The 27,307-nt window shown below is 32.3% G+C and overlaps 1 protein-coding gene across 1 annotated transcript; it reads right to left on the bottom strand.

Moving 5' to 3' along the window:
• Positions 1-670: 670 nt before the first annotated feature.
• LOC124369082 (autophagy-related protein 101) lies at positions 671-27,307 on the bottom strand. Its single transcript, XM_046826801.1, is given in 6 exon segments — positions 671-1,867; positions 12,334-12,402; positions 12,404-12,501; positions 17,574-17,787; positions 22,280-22,441; positions 27,009-27,307. Coding segments are annotated over 6 exon segments (672 nt in total). The 5' UTR covers positions 27,054-27,307; the 3' UTR covers positions 671-1,783.

Here is a 27,307-nt window from a genome sequence, read left to right as displayed (position 1 = left end):
GTCTAGTTTATTAAAATTTTACCAATTTATAATTTTTTTTATATACAGTTGATCTCATCAACTATTGATTGATTCAAACAATTAACTTTCAATAAATACTAAACATACAATACAAATTTAGTCTTTGCTCATCTTACTATCAGTATTTTAATTTTACACACAGAAAGTAAATAATCACAATTATATTTGCTGTTTATAAAACTATTATATTAATATATTTGCAGCAGTTATATTGTTTTTTTATAGAAATAGATGATGAATAAACATAAACCTGGTTCATCAACCTTAAAGAGAAATCAAATTACAGATCTCGTAATGTTTTTGATTTTTAATCCTAAATATATGAAATTAGGAAACTGTATGGTTTGAGATGGGAAGAGCTATTTTAGGAAGAACCACCATGAATATTATTTATGTACAGTATTCATGCAAATTAAAACGATCTTATAAAAATGAGTTCATGATAAAATCATCAAAACAATTTGTATATTAACTCATTTTAAAGTGTACATGATACATCCATGTTAATATTGTGAATATGAGAAACCTTGGTTGGTAGCCAGAGTTCCTTATTATAAGAAGTTCCATTTGAGAGGAAGGGAGGGCATAGGCAACAACAATCTTTGGTTAGGTGCTCATATTCCAAATGAGGAAATAAAACAAATAAATATTCAAAAGTATATAACAGTCATTTTTTATTTTATTGGCTTTGATGTAACAAACTGAAAATATTTTTATTCCTTTGAACAAGAAATTAAATGTGTTGCAAATTGGTTTTACAGAATACATCTATACACTTAAAAATACTAAATTACTGGCAATGTAAAATATTTGTATACATTTTAATAATAAAAATTTATGTAACCCTTTTTGATGTGGTATATAAACCCACCAGGTGGAACAAACTGATAACACAATGGAGAATCATAACCACCAAACCCATTATGAAGTACAAAATAAAAAGGGTAACAATTTACAAAACTGCCAAATAAAATTAGTTTTGCAAAGTTCTAAAACAATATTCATGCTGTCAAGATAAAGAATGTTCAGTATGTGTTTGTAACCACCACAAATGTTCTACTCTTTGTGATTTAGTAATAGATATTTACTGAATTCAGCATCACTCTCTTCATGTTGTGTAGTAATGGTTATTACATTATTATTCACAGCAATAATTTTAAATCAAAAAAAGTTTCAAAAGGGTAAAACCTTTTTACAATAAATATGTACAAACTAGCTTAAATCCACCTGTTCGGCGTGAGCGCTTAAAAAGAATAATATATTGAAAATACAAAATAATTTTTTTTATCTTAAAACTAATCAGGAAAGTATTAGAATTAAAAATTTACTTACACATACAACAGCTATCACATATAAAAACAAAACTGTTAATGATTGAGTTATTCCAACTTTTATCATCAGTATCAGGCTGAAACATATTTAACCACCTTGAAACTCTCAAGCAGCAACAATACTATATATTGAATCACTAAGTAATAAAAAAATATTAATCAAAATTTAAAATATAAAACCATATAAAATGATCCAATAGCTAATGTACATAAATATTGCAAAATATAGTCTTTATTTTATAAAAGTAATGTATATGATATATTATTTCATTCATTGTCTGATTTGAAAATGGCACAAATTACTATTACATAAATTATTGCATTTATGAGGTGCAAAAATTTAATACCTCTTATTAAATTAAATTTAAAGTATACTTATGCAATTAAAGGAAAAAAGAAGAGCACTTGTCTCTACAATTAGAGAACTAGATTTAGAGTGACAATGAGTCACGTATCAGCTTCTTCATAGTTGATCCAACAGAAGTGACTGAAGGGCCAGACGTCATGTAAACGATCTGTTAAAACATAACAATTTAGTCTTTAAAAAGCTTTGCAAATTAAAAAATGTCAATACACCTAAGATTTGTAATCTAATGATAACGTATTTAGTAAGACAAAGGTTATAAAATATAATACCTTTAATGCTGTCAGACGTGACAGATGTATAACACTTTCATAACAATACATTTTCCCAAACCAAATGTTTCATGATATAATACATAATGTTAGAAATGAGACGCAAGAGTTGGTAACTCTGAGGCAAAGATGATGTGAACAAAGACTTAACCCTTAAAGCGCCAAACAGTTTCAGCTAAACTCTGGATTAGCGCTCATTTATTATAAAAAATTAAAATTAGATTTTCTCAACGCTAATTTTAATTTCTTTTTTTAAGTAACAAAATAAAACAGAAACTGCAAAAAAATATCTTTTATCATATTTATTGCCCAAAATACACATGATTTACTATGTAGCGTTCCAGCTCCTTTATAAATTTTATTCAATGCTTACTGTTTCCTTTTATTATTATGTATATCAATGATGACATTGCGTACTTATATGTACTAGAATAGAACTAGAAAATAAGTATATTACATATTTAATACAAAGTTATAATAAAAAATTAAATTTACATGCCAAAAATTTGAAAACCAAATATTTTCCAAATTCTTAGTCCTCTAACGGGTGTTATTTTTATAATAATTACAAAATGGTTTTCAGATGTTTATAGAAGTAAATAAAATATTGTAACACTTATTGGAGTAAAAACAAGCCTAAATAAAAAAAATAAACATAAATGTAGAATTTCGGAACAAGAGCTAAAATACATAATTATAAATATAAGGAGTAAAAATATTTCTACGAGGAAAAAAGACTTTTATCGCCATTCAAGAAACTGTTTATTTTAAAAGTTTATAAATATATAACTTTCATAAAAAGATGATCATATAACACATAAAACTACACAGTAGTTTACCGATCAACTATTCGCACTGCTTCAACAGGATATGAAGAAGAACACAAGAGCTGCCCGGCGCGCGGCGAGGCAGTGACGTACGCATAAATGCGTTTGCAGCGTTGAGCAATACTACCAAACTTCCAGCTGTTCAACAAAAACCGGTTCAGTATCGATCGTTAAACACAAAGATTGTCACGTGATGTGGCACAGCCCCACTACACTACTGTAACATACACCCCTCACAGTCTAGCGGACAAACTCTGAACTAACAGTGCAAAATAGTAAAAACAAGTATATTGCGCGTCTACGCGCTTACGGCGTTCAGAGCAAAGTCGATCCTCGCGCGCATATGCGCTTACGGCGCTTTAAGGGTTAATTTCTTTTGACCCTAACTTCTTCCACAGCAAGATCGCAATACAGTGTAAAGAGCCATATCAGTTTTGCAAAACAGCAGATCTAGTGTGGCGCACCAGTACATGGCGCACCAGTACATCCCAATCCCAAGTGTCATGCGTAGAATCTGAGTCACACATACTTGGACCTTTTATCCGTGCCAAGAAGACTCAATGGTGTGGGGAATTATTACATCATAAATGGAGCCTTGAAGATACCAGACAACTTCTTTAAGTACCCAGCCTTACCATACCCAGATACAGGAGCTCTCATGTGGCAGATCCTTTCTTTAGCTACTTTTAGGTTTGCACTATGCAGCCAAGTTTATTCAAAATCACTATACAGGGTGGTGCATATGTCAGTTTCCCCAGAAGAGAAATTTAAAGGCTTTATAGGTTAATTGAATAAAACACTTTTAGACAAGAAAACAAATTCATTATATGAAATTACTTACAAATTTCCATACAATTTTTTAGCAGTTGTTCAAAATGTCCACCTTGATTTTATACACACTTCATACAACGACTGAGAACAGAATAAAAAATTTTTAGCAATAAAGGTTTATCGTTATTAACAAGTTCAAATGTATTTCTAATTAGGTTTCCAGTTCATCAAGATTGTGCGGTTCTGAAGCATACACAGTCTCCTTTATAATACTCCATAGTGAAAAAGCACATGGAGTTAGGTCTGGCGAGCGTGCAGGCCAATCCATTCATTAAATGTGTTATTTAAAAAATCTCGAACTTAGATACCGAAATGTAGACACCATCTTGTTGCCAGATGAGCGAATGAATATTGAAAACAGGATTGTTTCTGAGCTCGGGAACTACTATTTCTTGTAGCAATCGTAAGTAACTTTCTGAGTTAACATTTCCTCGAAGAAAATGAGGACTAATCAGTGCAGTATTCAAAATACCTCCCCATACCATAACACCAGGCACATTGAGTTCTGCTTGGATTATGTTATGAGGATTTACATTCAACCAGTACACACAGTTATGCCGATTAATGAGTCCATTTAGTTTAAAATACCTCGTTACACCACAAATTTGATCGCAAGAAATTTGGATCAGACTCTGAGTGGATAATTATTGTCTCACAGAATTCTAATCGCCTATAAGAATTATCCGAATGAAGCGCTTGGCGTAAATATGGACGGTATGGCTTAAACTTTAATTGCTTTAACATTCTTTGCACGCTTCTTCTTGATATTTTTGGTTCAGCAGACGCCTTATGAGTCGATTTACCGCGACTGGCTACAAAAGCTTGAGCAACTGTCTGCAGGTTTTCTTCGTTGCAAATTGATCGTGGGCGACCACACTTCGGAGTATTTAAACGCTTCTTGTGTTTTCAAATTTCTTATTTAACTTCCGCATATACTGACGAGTGGGTATCACGACACCTGGGTATTTACCACTAAATTCTTCAATTATTATAGCAGTATTTTTATTATGCTTCCACCTCAACTATAAGATGTAAACTCGTTGTTAGGTTGTAAACATTTTAAAAACATAAACAAACAAATAACTGATGCAAAGAGCGTCTCTTTACACTAGCCACTGGAACAGACAACAATGAACTTACTCCGTTTTGCTGCCAACTTAAAATTGTTACCAACCTATCGAAACAAAATATCCCAATTTATGGGGAAACTGACATATGCGCCACCCTGTACTATTCTAAAAATAGTCACATATTTTTTACAATATTTGATCAACATGCAAAATTAATATAGTTTTGGATTGTTTGCTCTTTTATTAATTATTTAGTAATACTTTTATTTATTTGTCATATTTAAAAATTGAACATAAAAAATATTAATATTAAATCAAGTATAATTATCATGGCAACTGAAAAGTAGTACCAAAACAAGACTCCAACAACCAAATATCTGCGTTGCAGATGTGGCACTGATGAAAATACTCTGGTATATTCTATAATGGACCTTGAATATTAGGTACCATGGTAGCTCTGTAAATATTTTGGATAAGTAGCTGAAAAAGTTTCCCTTACAAGAAACTATTTCCTAAAAGTGCAAAAAATTCTAAAATCCTATAATTTTTGTATCTATTAGGACCTTGCAGACCTACAAATTCTGACCTCAGGAACAACCAAGACAATAGAAGTAGACTACGCTAGCAGTAACACTGACAAAACAGTGCAACTGTGTAAAAAACTTTAACTTGGATGAAAGTACATAAGACCTAGTACTAAAGTTTAATACCGACGAGAGTAACCTATAATTTATCAGTTACCATTGCTACATATGTACAAAGCACCTTGTTAGCTAAAAATGGAAAGCTGAAACAGGACCTGGCTGAATTGACACTAACAAAGACTCTGTTGGTACAAAATACCTTAGACTTGAAAACAGGTACATACAGAACTTATAAAAAGTTTGAAGAACAGGATGGGGAGAGGGAACTAATTATCACCAGCTATTGTAAACAATTAAAATGAATAAAGAAAACTCAATGCTATCCTTACGAATATCAAAACTGTAAGACAACAAAAATGTGGGAATCCAAACCAACAGCAGTGACTCTCACACCCTGACCCCTTCCTCCTAACTCAGTATACTCTGCTGCAATTTCATCAGGATGCAATAGATAAAGAGATTGTATAACCAAGTACATCTAAAAACAAAGGAACAAAATGTTGCTACACTGGCATGGGTGACACCAGAAATCAATCCAAAATTAATAATCAATTCAGTTACAAATGGCAAAAAAAGCTCGCATTGAAACAAAACAGCCACTCTTGTCAAACAGAAACCTAGCCCCCACTAAATACATGAAAAACACAACATTTCATCAGAAAGACTCATCAACAATGTAATATTGTCTATAGTCACCACCTAGTTCAGCGCAATTGCAGTGGAAACCACAAACCACAAAGAAAATACTTCCAAAGCAAACCCCTGCAGCCAAGCTTAAAGTTTCTAATGAAATGTATGATTTCTTTAACAGGTATATAGATCACTGCAAGACAATGGAAGAAACCGTCAGCTCCAATACTCTCTCAACCACCCAAATCAATTTTAGACAACAAAGAACTTTTTTACTAAGAAATACATAAACTCCAATTATATCCAATAAAGAAGATTTCCCATCAATGTTCTAAAAGAAAATCCTATTAACTACATCTTTGTCAGCCCCCTTAGGAAAATAAAAAACCAAAATGCAAAACAAGAATTGTCTACAGGCCAATTTTCAGGCCTCTGTTGCACCCACTAAACAAGAGAAATTCTTCAATAATTAACAGCTGTGCTACCTTTGTAGAATGTGTGGCACTAATATATCCAAGAACATGGTCTGTGTTAATATTACTATAAGAAGTATTTCATATCATGAAGTCCAAGAATGTAGCATTGAAAACTGCATTAAGTATAAACTAGGAACAATATTTTGTTAACTAGAGTATGTCTCTTTACAGAAGAAAATTCTCAAATGGTAATCTGAACCATAGCTTCTCCTCAGGTTACTTATAAAAACCAAGAAACTCTCTCAAGATAGTCATGGACATATCATGTCCCCTGAAGAGGTAAAAACAAAATAATCACAAGCCCATACACCAATCCCTCTACAACAAACATATCTAAAATATGTACTTAGAACTACTGCACGGACACAAAGTCACTGGCAAGGAAGAAGTAAAGTACCACATGACACAAAAGAAAATAGAATAGGACTTGAACTGAGAAAACTCAACTCAAAAAGATCAAGTTTGGGCAGAATAAAACAGATAATAAAATGAAAACTATCTGGAACAATATTCACTGGGAAAGATAAAACAAATAATCGTAGCGTAATCCAACCTGCCTTGAAATTGATAACAGGTTTTTAACCCGATCAGCTGAAATCACAGGACACTTCTCCCAGATTCCAAACAACTTTACAACAAGATACAAATATAAAATCACTTTATTTCCAAATGCATTAATTATTGAAATGGTGTTAGGTAATTTAAACAAATACAAAATTGTTCAAGTAGTAGTTCATCGTCTTCTTTCATGGAACTCCCACTGAGTAGAATGGATTGCTGATTAACCAATCATGTAGTTATGAAGATCTCTAACTTGTGTCAAAGATTATATATATTACAACTTCTTTTATGTAGAGATTTACTACAGTCATGATCTTCAAACTTATAAATGCTTCTCTACAACTTTCCCTGAATCCTAGCCCCGATAATGCATGATAATACTTATAGCCCTCTTTTGCAACACCAATACTCTCTGGAGATTACTTGCTGAGGTTCATACCCAAACCACTAGTCCATATCTAAGGTGTGTTTCAAACAGAGAGTGATAAGCTACTTTTGCAGCAGTTCAATTACTTATTGATGTTATTTGCTTTATCACATAAAATGAAGAGTTAATTATGGGAAGGAGATAAATTAAAAATTATTAAAAAAAAAACAATAACAATAATTATTAAATTATTGTTAAATTCTTTTGGTCAGTATGCTGTGACCACGAGAGGATCTCACAAACAATGACCCAGAAACTTTACTTGGGGTTTTCTGTTCACTTCAGGAATTGCTGGGACTTCTTCATATCTCCTTCCGAAGGCTAGTTGGTTTGTCTTCTTTGATTAAATACAAGGTCATTTGAGTGGCAAAATTGATAGGCCATGTTTAATGCCATGTAACATTTAACATCAAAACTATCTGTCTTTTTCCCACTCAAAAGTAAGGTGGTGTCATTAGCATACATTGAAATTGTGCAGAAAGTTTGAAGCTATTCAGGTAAATAATTTGTAAACAGTACAAATAATACTAGTCCCAATACTAACCCTTGAAGTATTCCTTGGTTTACGGGTAGAGATCTGGATCTGGTAACTTCAGTAACCCCATTTATTATTTGTTTTACCTCTACAGTTTGCCTCCAGTTTTCTAGATAGCTTTTGAACCACATTTTAAGCTGTGTTTTTGATTTCCAACTTTTCTAACTATTACAGTATGAGATCATGTCCCAGGCAATCAAAAGCTTTGCTAAAGTATAGGAATTAAGGGTTGTTACAAGTTTTCCTTCATCAGAGTCAAAAAAGTTTATCAGGGCTGTAGTGGTATATTTCCTTTTAATGAATCCGTGTTGCTTGTCGTAATAGCGCTCACAGTGGTGCAAAAATCTTTTTAGTACTATTTTTCTCTAAAACTTTATAGAAGGTTGTTATGATTGAAATCAGTCTGTAATTATTCACTTCTGTTTTACTGCCGGTTTTGTATATTATTGGGATAACTTTTGCCAGTTTTAATGCTGAGGGAAATTGACCTAGACTGAGGGATTTGTTAATTATATGCGTGAGATGTGTTGTAGGAGAATCAATCCAGTGCTTCAAAAACTTTTAGAATATGTTGCATATTGTTGCATTGGTTTTAGATTTTTCATCCCAAATGTATCAATCTGATAAACTACTACAGCTCACATTAGTTTTTAAGTTCATCTGAGTGAAAAATATGAAATCTTTTAAGAGAAAAAAATATGTAAATAACAGATATTCTCTTTTCTGAAGAATAGCTTTTAGGACTTACAAATGATATTTGCTTTATCATTGAAGTTACAGTTACAAAAATGTAACATTAGTGGATCTATATGACGGAAAAAAATGAAATGAGTTGGGGATTGTACTGTCATCCTCTACTCTTTGAAAATTGTATGGATTGAAACATTAAAATAGTCCAATGCAACAGGATTGCCTGTATCGAACAAAAATCATTAAAATTTAGTGAGCAATCCTGGAAATTACTGACACAAATAAAAACATTCTCTCTAATTACAGAAACAAACAGCAAGCTGAACAATTAACAGAACATAGTTCCTAGGCTTACCAGTTATCATAACTATCATCTTAATTTTCCAGCTCACATCAATGTCAAAACATTGCTAACACAGTTAAATTCTTTAAATATTTCAACCATCATCGGTAACATGTTGTTTCAGTTTAAATCTTTTGAATTAACCCTTTTAGTGCCAACGTCTGGGTCACCGGACGTTTTAAGAACATGCATAAAGTGCCGACATCCGGGTGGCTGGACATTTAAAAAACATGCATAAATTGCCAACGTCTGGTTTACCGGACGTTTTTAAGAAAATATATTAAAAATACAATACATTATATTTTTACGCGTATTTTATATAAATTCACATTAAAAATAAACATACTTGCTTTTAAGCATGTTATAAATAGCACAAACACAGCTGATCAATCAGTAATAATGACGAAAGTTTACGATCAAGTTGGCCGGTCGTCAATGACGTCGTAGCCGTGACGCTTTGTTTTCGTAGTTGCCGGTCTGCTGTTTCGGTGAGTGTTCTGTTGAGGCTATGTTTTCGTGTTTGTTTATAATAATGTTATAAGCAAATTGTGTAAGCAATGTAATATGGATTGTTCAAGGTCCCTACTAAGTGAAAATACTCTTAGAAGAGTAGTGGAAGAAGAATTCCTAAATGACAAGTTCGTCAGTCATATTTCTGAACCTGAAACATCTCAGGATGAAAGTAGCAGTAGTGTGGTAGATGATACAGATAGTGACCCTGACTACATCCCAGATAATGAACTATCTCAAAATAGATTAGGTAATAACTTTTTATTTCGAGATCTAAATTTGTCAAATTCATCAGATGAAGATGAGCATAGGCCTACCCATAGACCTCAAACTTCGCCAATTCCACACCAACCTAGGGCAAGGGGTAGACCAAGACTTGCTAGGCCTAACGAACAGGACAGTAGTAATGAGGACAATACTGATTTGGAAGATGGGACAGGTTGGGTGGAAGTTGATGAAGAAAATGACAATGACTATGACCATTTGTTCACATTTCATGAAGAGCCAGGGATCAAACATTGCCCACCTCGTAACTCATCACCTGTAAGTTATTTTGTGTTGTTTTTTACACCTATGCTTTTGGACACAATAGTAAAATTTACAAACAAGTGTGCTCAAGAATTTATCAATAATAATGAGATTGAAGGAAAATAGCAGAGCCAAGTCTTGGAGGCCTGTTAACAGACTTGAAATTCAAGCATTTATTGCAGTTCTTATGAATATGGGGCTATATCAGAACCCTACTATTCATAGTTATTGGTCTAGGACTTCTAGCCAATTTATACCATGGTTTTCCAGAATGTTCAATAGAAACAGGTTCCAGGCTATTTTACAATTTTTTCATCTGGTTGACACATCCGAATTACCTCTTCCACAACCTGGAATAACAACCTGGTTATGATTCTTGTGCCAGGTTCCAACCATTAATAGATCATATGAACAGGGTATCAAAATTTTATTTTACGCCTGATATCCAATTGTAGATGAGAGCATGGTGAGCACTAAGGGTCACTCGCAATTACTGCAGTACATGCCAATAAAGCGTCACAGATGGGGCGTAAAGCTCTGGTCCATTTGTGACTCTGTGACACATTATTGCATCTCTTTCTTTGTTTACAAGGGTGCTAAAGGATCAGACAGAGCATTAGTTAGAAAGACTGGTCTAGGACACTATGTTGTAAAACAATTATTAGAGATGACTAATCTGATGAACAAAGGTTACCATATCTTTGTAGATAACTTTTTTACATCATTAAAACTTGCAAAATATTTGTATACGCAATGCACATTTTTAACTGGGACATTACGTAAAAAAAGAAAAGGGATACCAGAAGTCATGAAGAAAAAGTTTGGTGTAGGAGAAGCAAAATATATGAGATAGGACAACTTATTGGTGTTAGGATATCGACAGAAGAAATCTCAAAAAAATCAAGACTACCAAGGGAAAGGCTCAAAGTGAACGAAGAGTGAGAAGAAGGGGAAATACAATGAAAGTAACTACCAAGCCTAAAGTAATATGTGATTACAATGATTTTATGGGGGGAGTGGATGGTGGGGATCAAATGTTATATACCTATCTGGATGATAGAAAAACATTGAAGTTTTGGAAAAAGGTAACATTTAATATCTTTGGCCGTATGGTATTAAACTCCTACTTATTATATAAAGAAAATATAAGAAAAAAAGGCACTTATTAAAGATTAGACTACACAATATCAATTATTGAGGAAATCTCCAGGGAATGGCTCATGATTCAAGAATGCAGAAAAAATGTTGCAGACTTGGAAAAAATAACACCGACTAGAACTTCTCGAGGTGGCGGAGATCCAGACAATATCCCAGAACAAATTGTAAACAAACCAGAAAACAGGGAAAAAAACTATTGCGTTTGCAGCAAAAAGAGTACACAAGAAGGTGGGAAAAGGAAAAAATTCACTTTCATGTGTGTTTGGTGTAAAAAAGGACTGCATTTTAAGTGTATAACCCAACACAGCTGCTAAACAGGTTGTTTTATTGTGTAAATATTTGTAAATATACAAAATCATGTTAGGCCTATTCTGTTTATTTCTATTCTACAATTTTATATAGCTATCACATGTATGAAAAATAAAAGTCAGTAAAGGACTTGGACATTTTTTATCAATATATGCATTTTAGTCCCTCGTAAAAAAGTGAGTGGCGTTAAAAAAATGCTATATTTTTATTTTTTGTGCTAGTTTGATAAAAATTGGTGTACATCATTAACACAAAGTGTTCTTTTACTGTGCTTGACTTTAATGAGTGTAGGAATTTTTTGGGGTACTCATTTTAAGTGTCGAACCTGAAAATTAATAAAGAAAAAAAACAAGGTACGATTTTATTTTTTTAATATTTTATTTTTCTTGTAGTATAAGACGTTATAGAGTTCATTTAGTGTTAATACACACATTTGTGTACAAAACAAAATAAAAATTATGAAAATTGGCCAATAAACAACAAAGTTATGTCATTTTATAATAACTGTTTCCAAATCGTTAAAAATGACACAGCACTTTTGGATAACACTTGTAAAAATAACCTTGGCATTTTTGACTAACATTCCAAAAAAATGACTGGCACTGAAAGGGTTAAAATGGCTCTCTTTATAGTGGTCTAAATATTTCAAGAATTTAATTGTGTTAACAATGTTTTGACATGATATGAATATGAAGACTTAACATTAAAATGTAATACAACATTGGTTAAAATTTTTAAACAGACTTTCTTAAGGATATACATCATAAAATGTTATGATTAAAACTTAATTCAATAATATATCCTACCTTATATAAGTAGGGTTGACAATCTTGATAGGAAGTGTCAAATATTAAGTCCAAGTCAGGCTGGCTCGGCATTTTTTGGCACATAATCATGCCTATTCATGATTTCTGCTATGTACATAATTTTTTCAGCCAGAAGCTCTCCAACCTTTTCTCTGCAAAGCTGTCGTTCTGTGAAATATTATGTTTTTCTTAACATTATGAATATACATACATATGACTTTCAATGAAAATCTTTCAGTAACATTAATACTGGCAATGAAAGCATTAATAAAGCATAACAAAAGACAGTCATCAGTGATCCTAAATGCACACAAATATTGATAAAAAAAGAATTTCATAGCGTACACATATTGGCCAAAAATGTAGCCTAATGTTCCGAAACAATCAATATATTATGTTTTTACTACATTGTTTACATTTTAATATTTGTTTACAAGTGATCTGGATAAGTAATAAGCTACAATGTTATTTTGTGAACTACAATATACCATATTAAATAGCAAACTTTATATGATTTTGAGTCATCTAATTTAATTGATTACATTACTTGATTTCTTCACTTAATGCTCACAAGGTGCCACTGAACTCATGGCCACTACCCGAACACTACTGTATATTGTATTTGATAATTAACGCTTGTATTTGATTTGATTTTTAAATTTGAGTAATTAACAGAAGGTATTCTTAATAGAAGACGAAGGTGTAATTGTTTGAATTAAAATAATAAGACTTTGAGGTTAAGAATATTGCAGATTTCCTATAATGAGTAATATTTGTACCACCATTGTGTTTGCTTCTTGGAAAAGAATAGAGGAAAACCAAAATCTGATCATATATAAATTTAAATGTCTAAATTGAAAGCTACTATTGGCTCAACTATAACAATTACAATGAATTGTTTTTAACACAAAATGTATGTAAAATCTTGTCACACCTTTTAAAATATTTGATTTTGTTCATTTTTACATTTCCACTGGTGTACTTTAAGCTGGTGTAACGAAATAAGTGGTGTAAGGTGTTAAGTTGTACTAATTTATAGAATTACTATTTTATTTATTGATAAAATTATTTATTCAAAATAAATAAATAAAAATAATTCTTAGTAGATAATTAGTAGATAATTCTAAGTAGTTTTCTATTTTATACCAAGGAGTTTATCTGCTCTATTTTCCGAATGGCCAGTGTTGAAAAGTGTTTAAAACACTCACATAAGCATGCCTGCACACACACATGTATATATACACAACACAAATATAAATTTTTCATCTAAACCTAAAATAACATATAAAAGTAATTTTAAAATCTTAAATGTTTATATACTTTTAAGTATTATAGAGTACAAATAAACAGAAAGCAATGCGATGTGAAGCTATGCGAAAATATCAAACAGATCCTAACATATGGAATAACGTGCATGTGACTTGATCTCAGTATTTTTTATTCCATAGTTAAATGTATTTGATAATTTAGAGTAGTTGCATCACTCTCTGAGAATTCATACCCTAACTCAAATATGATTACATATTTTAGGATGTGTTTTGTCTAAAAACTATGCATAATTGATCAAATATATTCCTGAATGAATGTGATATGAATAAAATATACCACATATATCAGTCACCAAATTAAACAAAAATCTAAAACTGTGAAAATATAATAACGATAATTATTAGTTGAGATGCACATTCTACATTTTGTAACTTTTTTGTACAAATGTGCAAACATATGTAAAAATCAAACTCAATTATTTTACATAAAAGTAAAAGACGTCATAAATCTGTCATGTAATGAGGAACATCTCAACGGAATTAGCAACATTGGAATTTATCGCTGGAATATTGAGCTAAGAATTTTTTAGTGCCCTCATGTCTTTACCATTCCTATGTGATCCCTACAAACAATAAATGGACTATGATTTGTAAACTTTTCCTAAATTTTACCTCCATAAATCAACCTAGCCTATATTTTTAATCACTGAGCATTAGCAAAGGTACAGGAAACCCTTCCATTACTAAGTACCCACTTAGTATTTGCTTTTAAATTTAGGAAAAATGTTTGGTATGTAATTACATATATACACATAATTTTATGGAAGGGTCATTCTAGAGATCCCATTCTATTATTACAGATTTATCAAAAACCTATTCTATTTATATTATTAAAGCTCCCTGCCTAACCAATGTGAACATTCCATGTCAAACCTTGATCAAGGTATATCCAAGGAGTTTAGAGTAGAAAACTTCTTCTAGTATGGAGTCTCCCAGCATGATGGAAAGCCCACACTCAATATCCATTGGTCACAGGGTGAAATTCAGAAAATTAGAATTTGTTGTGAGGTTGAGGCTGTGGAAGTGTCAGACACAGTTGTTGAGATCCACAAAAGCTTTTTGTTCCAAAACTTTTATTTTATTTTTTATTACAACAGAGAGTTGTGTCATGAGCATACTGTACGAGATTCCCGTACAGAAGTGATAACTAGATGTCATTGACATAGACCAGAAAAAGGATTGGACTGAGGATGGAGCCTTGGGGAACTCTATAGCTCAAATCCATTGGACTTAAAAGGTGATAATTTGCAATTTGGACAGTCTGTGTTCTGTAGCTTAGAAATGAGTTAATCCAAGACAGGTGCACACCTCGAATTCCTGTGACATGAACAATACAACACATGAACAATGTATTTTAATGAGATGCCCGGGTCTTCGACAGGCGTGCCATGGAAGTTAGAAAACCGCACTTGAGTGGTTGTAAAGTCTGTGTGCTATGCGAGAATTGAGAACTGGAGGCATGGTGCAGCGGCGATGACAGACCTAGCATGAGATCAATACTAGAAACTACAGAATTAAAGGAATTTTGAATAAACTATTCAACTGATATCAGAAATACAAATTTAAAATTGAATAGACTATTCAACTGACTCCAGAAATATACATTTAAAAATTCATAAGAATTTATCGTCCACAAAATGACTACCTACAAATTGTCATTGTAAGTAGAAATTTTGTAATCATGTTATTATAAATAAAAAAATAATTTGTTTGAGTTCATACGTCAAATTTTATGATTAATTGGTTTACAAATCAGTTCAAAGATTTAAATCAGTTTAAAATTATGAACAAATAGAAAAATAAATTTGGCCACAGAGGAGCTGCCATCCATCGGATTAATTTCAACTTTTTCTGGTATGTTTAGCTTTAACTATGGATGGAACAAAGATGCTGTATGATACGGTATAGACGTAAGTAAAGACATAGTTGGTGATGTTAACTATAGCACTTGATTATAAATGCTGAAAAGAGAAACTTTTCAACAAGTTGTGTCCGTTTGAAATCCCTCGACGTATATAACAGCTAGCAGCTAACACTAGAAACACATGCTATTAGTGACTGGCAAGAAGCACCAAGCAGAATGTCGTAGAACTAGTGCAGTACGTGTAGTTTAGAACAGTTAAATGGTGGAGTGATGTTAACACACCCACGTGCACACTTGCCATAGCTTCAACCCTTGATTATGAATTCTTCTGAGGCTACAACCGTGCGACCATCTACCTGTCCTGATTATGAGCTTGATTTTAAATTTGATTATTCTATAAAATTAATGTTTAAAATGTGAAGACATAGCAGTTCTATTTATTTCCACTCAAATTTTTTCTTTATGTACAGTTTAGACCAATTTGAGTAATTACATAAGATTTTCATACCTTATTATAAAGAACTAAAATATATAAGTTACCAATTGAGTACTGTCTGCAAGTTCAATATTTTAAAATATGTCTAAATTTATTTATTTGGATTGAGTGATTAGTTTTTTCCCTACAAATAATCATAGTTTATAATATGTTTATGCAAATCCATAATAGTTCAACTTAGTTTACTTAAACCGTCAGTGGCCACAATGTAATAATTGTGGTATTGCACAATTGGGCTTACACTTGCTGACTGTGGATTGCCGGCGAATGGGTGAGCTATTTAATTCACGAGAATTTTGCACTAGTGTCTCAGAATATTGTTTCAGAGGCCTAAAACGGTTAACGGCTCATAGCGAAAGGGCAGGTAAACAGAGCCAAGCAGTTCTTACTAACACCAACAAACCCCGAACATTTGCGGATTGGCGAGGGGCTAGGGGAGGGAGTTGGCGAGGGTCTAGGGGAGGGAGGGGCTGATAGATGAAGTGATGGTTGTGACTCTGATGACAAGTATGTGAACCATGTAAAACCGAGCACACTGATCGTTCACAAAACCTGTCCCGTAGGGATGATATATCTTCTCAGAAGGATTCATAATCAAGGCAATGTAGCTAAGGCACAATATTATTTGAACAAAGATATTACAATAGTGTATAATGAATTAAAAACAAGATAAAACAAGTTCAGATATATATATTTTCAAATAATTTGAAAAATCTAATCTAACTCAAATAAGCAGGTTGATTACAACTATTATTATATTTTGTTTTGATTAAATAAAACATTAATTTATATCCTCAAGAGAGATCTAAATTGTTAAATTAAGTTGTTTGCTGATGTTTTTTATGTGTTAAAATATAATAAGGAACCTCCAAACAGGCTTAGCCTTGGAGGCCCTATATTTTCTCATTTATTGTAAAATATAGGCCTAAGCGCATTTAGTTGTAGGTTATATTTTAACTATAAGTTTAGTTTATAGGTATTTTGAAGAAATAATTTTTTATTTCCAGTCTTTTGTAATGGTGCAGTCAGACCTGGCAAGATTTAGGAAATTATAACTCCATTATATTAATTTACCGTTATGTATTGATGTATGTATGTAGCCTGTAAGAAAATGAGAAAATAAATCATTCTTTATTCTTTAGTTCCAGTTATCCAAATAACCACTAAAATGAGACAAAACAATATGAACTGTAATCAGTTTTTCAAGTACTCCCATCACAACAGATGGTTTTATAATAATAATTAAAAAAGTTTTTGAATATGTATGTGTGAATTTTAATTTTGCTCCATAATTTATTATTATTTAACAACTGAAAATTCAAGTATGTTCAAAGTACTGAATTCAACAACATATATTTTTTATAACACCCCCTTTCCCTTTAGAGTACTCTAAAGCAATTGTCTATTTCCACTGAAAACCTAAACTGGATTTTCAGGGCTATCACAATATTTCCAATATACATAGGAATAAGTTCTATAAGTATTTATACTTGACGGGTTTGCTATATATGTAAAATACATTCCTACTCATTAAAGTTATCTTGGCACTCACCATGTTCATTATTAAGTTTAATAAGTTCAAGTCGTACATTCCATACTTCCCAAGGTATACATTCAGGTTGGAAAGGCCAAATGTTTTTCTTTTTCTGAAAAAATTCAAGCGAGATCTGTCCTGAGCCAGGTCCATCTGTTCCACGTAGAACGTCAGAAAAAACAGAGATCTCCTTCTTTAAATTGCTGTCTAAACTGACTGATGAGCAACATACCTGCAAACAGTAATATTGCTGTACACCTTACTGTCTAAACTGTCTGATGAGCAACATACCTGCAAACAGTAATATTGCTATACACCTTAAACAAAGTGTTATATCTATTTGTGCTACTTATTTAGTTTGTACACATTATTTTTACTACATGTATTGAATTGCTATAAAACTCCACTTTTTTATAATTTCTTTAAAATGTTCAATTGTTATTTACCAATAATCATGTAGCCTAAAACTATTAAGGATTTGTCATCTCATTTTCTTAACCATCTTTCCCTTTTTTGGGTTAGGTATTTTGTTTGTTTTTATGCAATAAAATCTAAATTAGTGAATTTTAATTGTAATTATCTGAGCTTGAGGTGAATCTCTCAAGTGGTAGGGCAATGAACTGTAACTACTGAATGTTAGATTAAAGATTATACAAAGGTTTTTTATGATCCTAAAGAGCATAACTGGAGTCAGAAAAAATAACAATATTAACCCTTCAAAATGGACACTTTAACAAGCCCGCACACTTAATCAACCTGTTAGCACTGCCACCCAAATTGACATTTGCCATTGTTTAAAGCCTATACTTAAAAATATTGTACCAAAATTCTTAATTCCCAAAGATATAATAACTGCTTACTCTAAATTGTTCACACTAAACAAATTAATGATGAACGTTTTACGATTATGTAGAACAAAACACACAACTAGAACACTTATGACTCACTATTAGGTAAATTAATTGTGAAGTTAAATAATATATACTAATGCTAGAAACCTTATTTTAAAAAAAAAGTACTATAACTTATAAAATTTGAAACTGAATACTGTGAAACACAATGTAAACACAAGCTGGTTGGCAATATAAAAGAAACATTATGTTCGGGACTGATAGAAAGCTCAGCTGATATTTAATTCCTCTGTTGGAATTTAATACACATATTATGATAAACAATATAGGCCTAGGCCTACACTGAATTAAGTTGTAAATAAAAATGAAACAATTTTCTGTCAAATTAGAGAATAAAATACTTGAAATAGTTATAACTAAGTTGCTAAATTGCTACTTAAAAAAAGAAATAAATATAAAAAGATTATGTAGTTTAATTTTGTTAGAACAACCTTATATGCACATCTAACATTTTATGAGATACTAAATTCAATAACATAAAAGTCTCAATCCAGCTTATCTACTAATTTTCTCTGAAAACAGCGTTTAACAAATCTTAATTTTCAAAAACTAAACAACTCTTGAGCTTGACACCCCTAACAAGTACAATTAATCTATTTCTCGCATATGAAAATTACTTCGTACAACAATCATTGCTGTTATAGTCTTTCTTTTTTGAAGATTTGAGTGATATTTAGTTATTTTAGAATTAGTATATTTTAACTCTTAAGAAATGTTTTTAAATTGATTTGACATTTCATATGTTTCTTAAGGCAATGGGGAAAAAAACAATAATATTTTATTACTTTACGTTTTGAATATTCTGTTATGTATGGACATTTGAATTTATCTTATGTTATATCCTCAGCTTGTTTCTGAAATGTAAAATGATTTGTAAAATAACACTTAAATTAATTAGTTGTAACATGTGGATTGCTCACAATACTCCACTATGTGATGTGATGGAGCCGTATTGAATAGGAATTCCAACTACCCGTTGGAACCTGTACTATTCCACATATTGTACTAGATTAAGAGTAAATACATAACTATACGGCACAGCATCAAGACATTAGGACTGATTAGGTAAGTATTGATGCTGCATCCTACAAATCTGGATGGATCTTAATATCATTGGGACCCCAATCTGAACTATAGCATATCTTTAAGCACTCTTGAGAAAGAGGAATCCCCCCCCCAAGAATAAGTATAAATTCTTGCAAACGAAAGCATGCAATTTCATAGTCAGAGATTATATCAGCTCTCTTAATAAGGGAAGAAGATGTTCTCGTGTACTATAAGGCTAGTAATAATAATAAGAAACAGTACATTATTAATTATACATATATTAATATAGGTGAGCCTATCATTGCCTCATAGGGCTCCCATACTTTAAGGTGTTAAAAGTCTCCATTTTCCACCTTCAACTTCAATACAACATACGAGGCATGTTTTTAAAGTAAGTACCGTTTTTAAATTATGCCACCACAGCGCTGCAGTTGCCATTTAGCGCATACGCATAGTGTAGCTACATCAGTTGGGAAGCCACAGACACTGTTTGATCGAGTTGTTTGTTTACGTGATTTTAAAATGCTGCAGACTATCGAGAATCCCTCCAACTGTGAAGTGCGTGCTGTGATTCGTTTTCTCTGTGCTAAAGGCTTAAAAGCAGTTGACATTCATCGTCAAATCAGTGAAGTTTATGGTGAAAACATTATGAGTGAAGGAATGGTGCAGAAATGGGTTAAGGCCTTCAAAGATGGCCACACAAACATTCATTATGAGGTATGAAGTGGGCGACATTCAGTCATTACCGATGATCTCATTCAAAACGTGGACTGTAAAGTGAAAGAGAACAGATGGTTCACAATTTCGTCCTTAGCTGAAAAATTTCCTGCTGTATCAAGAGGTGTTCTCTACGAAATTGTCCGAATGTTTAAATGATCGGAAACTCTGTTCACGGTGGATACCAAAAATGTTGAATGATGAGCACAAAACCAAACGATTGGGCAGTGCATTGACCTTTCTCGAGCGTTACAGTAACGAGGGCGATTATTTTTTAAGCCATATCGTTACAGGCAATGAAACGTGGGTAGCCAACGTTACACCAGAATCAAAACAACAGTCAATGGAATGGCGGCATTCAACATCCCCTAGGAAAGTCAAATTCAAGCAAACAATTTCTGCCCAGAAAATCATATGCACTGTCTTTTGGGACAAACAGGGTGTGTTGTTGGTCAATTTTCTATCTAACGGTGAAACGATTAATGCAGCCACGTACTGTGAAAAAAACTGCGCTGCGCAATTCACAACAAAAGGCGTGGCATGCTGTGTGTAGGCGTCGTTTTACTCCACGGTAATGCTCGTCCACATTCAGCAAATCGAACGCAAGAGCTCATCACTTCATTTGGCTGGGAACAATTTGACCATCCTCCATACAGTCCCGATTTAGCGCCTAGCAACTACCATTTGTTTCTGCACTTGAAGACGCATTTGGTGGGGAAGCGTCATTCCAATGATGAAGAAGTAGACACGTCTGTGTAACAGTGGTTGTCCAGTCTGGCGGCAAGCTTCTTTGACGACGGCACACAAAAGCTGGTCCCAAGATACTACAAGTGCCTTAATAATAATAGAAATTAAGTAGAGAAGTAGAGGAAAGAATGCTCTTTCAGGTAAATAAAGTTTTGTTTGAAAAATGTACATGTAATTTTTTTATATCAAAACGGTACTTACTTTAAAAACTTTTCCATTGCATTTCCATTGGTCTAGTGTAGCACAAATAGCCACAGAATGGTGTGGAGGATACCATCTTGTTATAGCTGATTTGACTACATTGGTAAGAACCATTAGGAAATTGAGCAAGTGATGATCAGAAGTTCATTATTCATATTCATTCGTATTAATTCATGAAACCTTTGGAAAGGTGGGAAACTTTGTGCTTCATTTTTGTGTTTAATGTCCAGTATTTCTAATTATCTGCTACACGTATCCAGTGCAGATTCTCAAAGGACCAATATTGAATATTATGAGTTTACTTCACCAATGCTATGAAATGTACCTTGTCAGACCAAAGAACACACTTGAAAAGTCATAAACTCCATTTATCTTTCTTCAAGCACATACACTGAAGTTAATGTGGTACAGATAGCCAGCTTCGGACAGTTCTTGATGAAAGGACATCCTGTAAGAGTGCATCATATGTTGTTTTAAGATTATCCACATTGTCATGTGACCAAAACCAGTTGTGGTTGAATATTGTGAGTTTTGCTTGATGACAGCTAAAACCTCAGCATCTCTTTTGTCCACAACTGGTCTTACAGTCTCCTTACCTCCGTTGTGATCAAACTGAACATTCCAAGCATCCCGAACACCTTCAAGAATTCAAAACACCTTGTGTGAGTGATGTTCTCTTTCGTGAAAGCATTCTACATAAAATGTAACAGCTGCAAGTATGGAAACTCTTCTTATACCGTTAAAACATGAAATACCATATCATTAGATTACGGTATTTAACAGAATGAAAAGTACTAAAGCAAAGACGAACTAAAATTGAGATAAAAACCAAGTAAATATAACATATTAAATGCTTTTTGATAACTATTGTTTAGGATAATCCGTCAAATCCAATTATTACACAATGGATTTGAAATTTCTATAAACAGCATTTATACTTATTGAAAAACAAATGAGGATATATTGTTAAACATAAAAAAATGATAAAACCAGAAAGAAGTTAAAAGAATTCCAGGTACTGGTTCTAATGTCAAAGGTAAAATAGAAATAGAAAAGATAAATAAGGGTGATAATAAAGATAAGACAATAACAAAAACTTACATAGGTAAAATCTATGAAATGGCAATCAACATCTGAGTAACCAATAGTTCCTACGGAGTAGTTGCCTTCTTCTTTGTAACGGAATTTTCCAAGTGTCCTATGAAATAATACCGAATGGAATATACTGGCTATTGCTTCATCCACCTGGTGGCCCTCCACTGTCTGCAAAAACATAATTAAATTAATGTTCACTTTTCATGTAAATAAATGCACTTACTAAATAAACATATATTTAACCATGGTCATTTTAATCAGGATGTGATACTATTCATAATCTTTAACACTCTGTCTTAAATGATAAACATACCCTAAGGGTTCAAATTCAATTTACAGGGTTCTTTGTTATTCAAATTTAAAACAAATTACACAATTTAAGTTTAGTTATAATAAATGATAGCAAATTGTGCCTTAGTTTGAAATTTACTTTTTGCATTAATAGATAACAGTATTTTTGTCAAAATTTGCCAATTAAAAACAAACAAACAAAACAAAACAGTAAGTTTTAAGACCTGCAATATACCTAATCGTTTTCTTCAGGTGGAAAAAAATACAGTACATACAATTACAATCAAGGTAAAAAATTGCCATGGAGGAAGAGATTTAATCGCAGGTCTTGAAACATAAAACATGAAATAAATTTTTCAAATGATCTCTTACTTTCCTAGCAGATGATAAACCAATGATAGGGCTCAAGCGTTTATTTTTACAAGTCAAGAGAAAAGACACACAATTTAGAAATACTATGGTAAATCTGAGCAATTACAAGGTTTATTTACTCTACACTCAAATCTAAATATAACACACAAAAACATGAATTTTTTACAAAAGTTAAACACTCTAAGAACAAATAGCATAGTCTTTTAGCATTAAAGTAGATATTTATTTACATAACATATGTCTTACAAATTTTGATAAAAAAGGAGCCAAAATATTTTTGAATACATGTTTAATTGCTCTTTCACAAAGTGAATTAGTCAATGAGGTCACAACCTGAGAATTTCATGGCATATATGAAATTAACCCGAGCTGAAAATCTTATAACCTGTTTTACTTATCTTCATTACAAAATTATATCATGATTTTAGAGTTCCGATATCAAATAACTGATCAAAAAGATACTACTGATCAAAGAACTACTTTCTTGCACAGGACAATATTTGTGTACTATACTGCCATAATATTGTATTGCAGTTAAGTCATCCTTGGACTGGTTGTGGTTTTGGCTGATACAGTTTCAACTCCAAGAACAAAAGTTAAGCAATTACTGAAAGGTCAAGCTATTTCAGCAGTTGTTAGGAAAAAATTAGTTTTTGGGGAACTACTTGAACAAGAAGTTTCCAAAACTTCTAAAACGCTTACTACGGTAACTCTTGAATGTTATAAATTGACTAAAATTAATTACAATACTAAATAGCATATACATTTTTACAAGTTTCATTAATTTACAAATATTACATATTTAAATACAATTATTTGTTTCACCATTTTTTTTTAGACAATGACAAAAATTAACCCAAGATTTTTTGATAATATTACTAATGAACCATTTTATTTCCTATTTTAGCCTTACAAGTTGGAGATTGGGTGGTCGTCACATATGACAGTAAAAAACTATCCTGGTGAGATAGTTAGTATACTTGAAGAAGGCATTACTATCAATGCTATGCAGCCAAGTGGGCCTGGGGGATGGAAATGGCCAGCGAAACCCGATATCCACACCTACCCGAACCAGGATTTAGTAAAAAGAATTAATCCTCCACTGCCAAGTGGAAACAGGGCTTCGCAGTTTGTATTTACAGACACAATTTAAACAGTATTATTAGAACTGAATTATACAAATATATAAATAAATACCATCTTGCTTTGCAACTAACCACTTTGAATTTTTCTTTCTTTGCCCTGAAGAATGTCAGTCCCCTGGAGGAATAATTTTTAATAATTGGTTAAAATGGTTAAACTATATGAAACTGTATGACTTCACTAGTTTTTATACCATTTATAATGTATTTAATCATAACATTTAAAAAAAATAATTTTTTTTATAACTTTATTTTTTCAAAATATGAAAAGCGAAAAGATGCACTTTTTGTAGAATCACCGAGTTAGCTGCTCTGCCACTAGATGGTGTAGGCATGTTATACTGCTTCTATTCAGCACGTATCAATGACATTAACAAAATCTGATATACCTTTATTACTTCATATAACACTAGCTACACAATGTTTACTTACAAGAAATGCATGTGCAATATAATGCATGTGATCATAATTAGTTTAAACTCACCCAAAATTTCTACTACCTAACATTTCATATTGTTCTATTTGCTATTTCATTTGTAGATTAGTTTAGTGTAACACTGGTTACATTCTGTTTACTTCCATGAAGTGCATGTACAACAGTTGATCATGATAATTAGTTTAAACTCACCCGAAATGCATACTACCTAATGTTTTATATTGTTCTAGTTGTTATTTCATTTGTATACTAGATTCGGTGAGTGGTCTACGAAAGGCAAATCTTTATATTCGTCATGCCTATGGACTTTCTAAATGATGATGAATTAGAAGGATTGCTACTTGGCAATGAAGCATCAGACAGGAACAATGATGACAAGGGTCGGTGGAAGACAGTGATGCAGAGATTGATGATGAACAACAACATCCTGCTGCAATCTTGCACGGTTATATGCATAATGTTGAAACTTTTAAATGGTACAATTACAGTGAGACTAAGGAGAGACTGTTCAACGTTACAGCTGCATCTTAAATCAATTATAATGATGACTCATACAAACTGATCCAAGGTTTTTCACAAATGAATTAATGAACACGATTGCTGGTCAAACGAATACAAATATTCATTAGTTTTGAAATTCTGCCCTCTCCGCCAAAAATCTCGATTCAATTCAACCTACTACCAATGAAAAGCTACTGGTGCAAATGAAATATTTGTACTCTTGATACAAATATTCTCGGTATATTGATTGATATGTCCTGTTTGGTCCAATCTAGAGACCTGACGTTGGCAAGTATTTTACAAAAAATAAATTGATCTCAACTCCCAGTTAAACCGGTCCTAGCCTGTAGTCCTCAAGCTGCTCAATGATCTGAATCAAAGAACAGACCTAGTGGGAAATATTACAAAACAATTCAAGGGATTGCCCTTAAATGTTGTGGATATAAGGACAAATTATTACTTCTGTAGTCAAAGAAGTAAAACCAATTATTGACCTAAAGTGGGTTGACAAACGTAATGTTCATTTTCTCATAACACGAACTTCATTTCAAAGATGTTTCTAGAAAAGGAAAATCCACTTTAATACCTGGCATAGTAGATGACAACATGTTTTCATTGGTGTTATGACAAAATGTTGTCAGCTTATTAGTTAGAAAGAAAAAGACAAACAACGTGGTCAAGGAGTTAAAACATGTTATAAATATGTGCATTTCAGTGAACATGTTCTCCACGTAAAAAGATGGGGAAATTACCAACCTTCAATTCCGGGTACTTTACATGGGAAGATTTGGATCGAAACATTGTAACAAGAGCTAGAAACCAGAAAAGAAAAGACCTCATTCAAAAGACCCATTTTTGCCCCATTCAACGTCATTTACCTGCAAACAAAAACTTTGCCCAACATGAAGATATGCAATTCACTTCAAACACAATGTGTACCGGGAGTCACACTACCAAAGTAGTAATGTGTTGTTGACTAGCCTGTTTGGAAAAACTGAAAAAAATACTAAAATCGGTATTCCAGGTTAGTTAGTATATGATGTGTACAAAAATGTGCCCAACACGAAGATATGCAATTCACTTCAAACACAATGTGTACCGGGAGTCACACTACCAAAGTAGTAATGTGTTGTTGACTAGCCTGTTTGGAAAAAACTGAAAAAAAATACTAAAATCGGTATTCCAGGTTAGTTGGTATATGATGTGTACAAAAATGTGTACATTTTAGTGCTTCGTATTTTGAAGGATGTAATAAATCTAAAAAAAAAAACAAAATTAAAACTCAAATGTTAAATTTTACAAACTTACTAACCCAAAATCAGGTGTTCCACTATTTTCACCTTAACACTTTCAGGTCACAAACATTTAAAACTTATGAATGCACATGTTCGAATGTAATTTTTAAGGCATATATACATACATATAGGCCTATAACCCTATAACTGGCAATGAGATCTCAAATAACCTAGTTAGTTGACATCATTTCTGAAACAGATACCAGTAGGATTACCAAGAAGTTAAAGATAGAATATTCTATAGGCTTGGAAATTCTTTCTATTCCAACTATTAAAATATAGCCTACATTCCTATAATTTACATTGCATTCTAAGTATCATATCCCAGTTTGGAAAATGTGAGTGATAAAATTGTGAACAATTACTTATCAAGGGTTTCACAACAATAAAATACATAGTTTCATTGTAAATTTTACTTGACTCAATTCATAGCCTATTATTTACATATGCCCATTACCTGAGTCTACAGGACAGAGTATAATTCATTCCATAAAGAGTCACACTTCTAATTCCCTTCAAATGTATCTTTGTTAGCCTATCTCAAACTTTTTAATATATTCATAAAATAGTTTTAGTATGGGGGCATAACTTTACTAATAATAAGACCAATATAATGCATTGTCGTTGTTAAAATAAAACTATCCTAAACGTAGATTAATTTAATAATGTTATCTCACTGTTACTAAATTGCAACTTACTAAGTCAAAAGTCTGAGATCTTGCATTCATGTTTGTTTCTCCCATCCATGGTCGGGCTCGAGTTAAGATTATAATTATTATCTATGAAATGAAGTAATATAATTCCCTCATTATAGGGAAAATACAAATCTCGGACATACACATGAATTTAATTCGTGCAAATAAACATACGAGATTGCTATTTACAAAAGGACTCACGAACAATATAAAAGTCTTGAAATCTATGCTTATGCTGTCTTATTGAATCTTTTTGTTTCTACACTGGCTCCGAGTCCGATCTGATTCAATCTTAATTCTAT

The sequence above is a fragment of the Homalodisca vitripennis genome, chromosome X (genome assembly GCF_021130785.1).
Source record: "Homalodisca vitripennis isolate AUS2020 chromosome X, UT_GWSS_2.1, whole genome shotgun sequence".
NCBI classification, from domain to species: domain Eukaryota; kingdom Metazoa; phylum Arthropoda; class Insecta; order Hemiptera; family Cicadellidae; genus Homalodisca; species Homalodisca vitripennis.
This window is presented reverse-complemented; position numbering and strand designations above follow the sequence as displayed.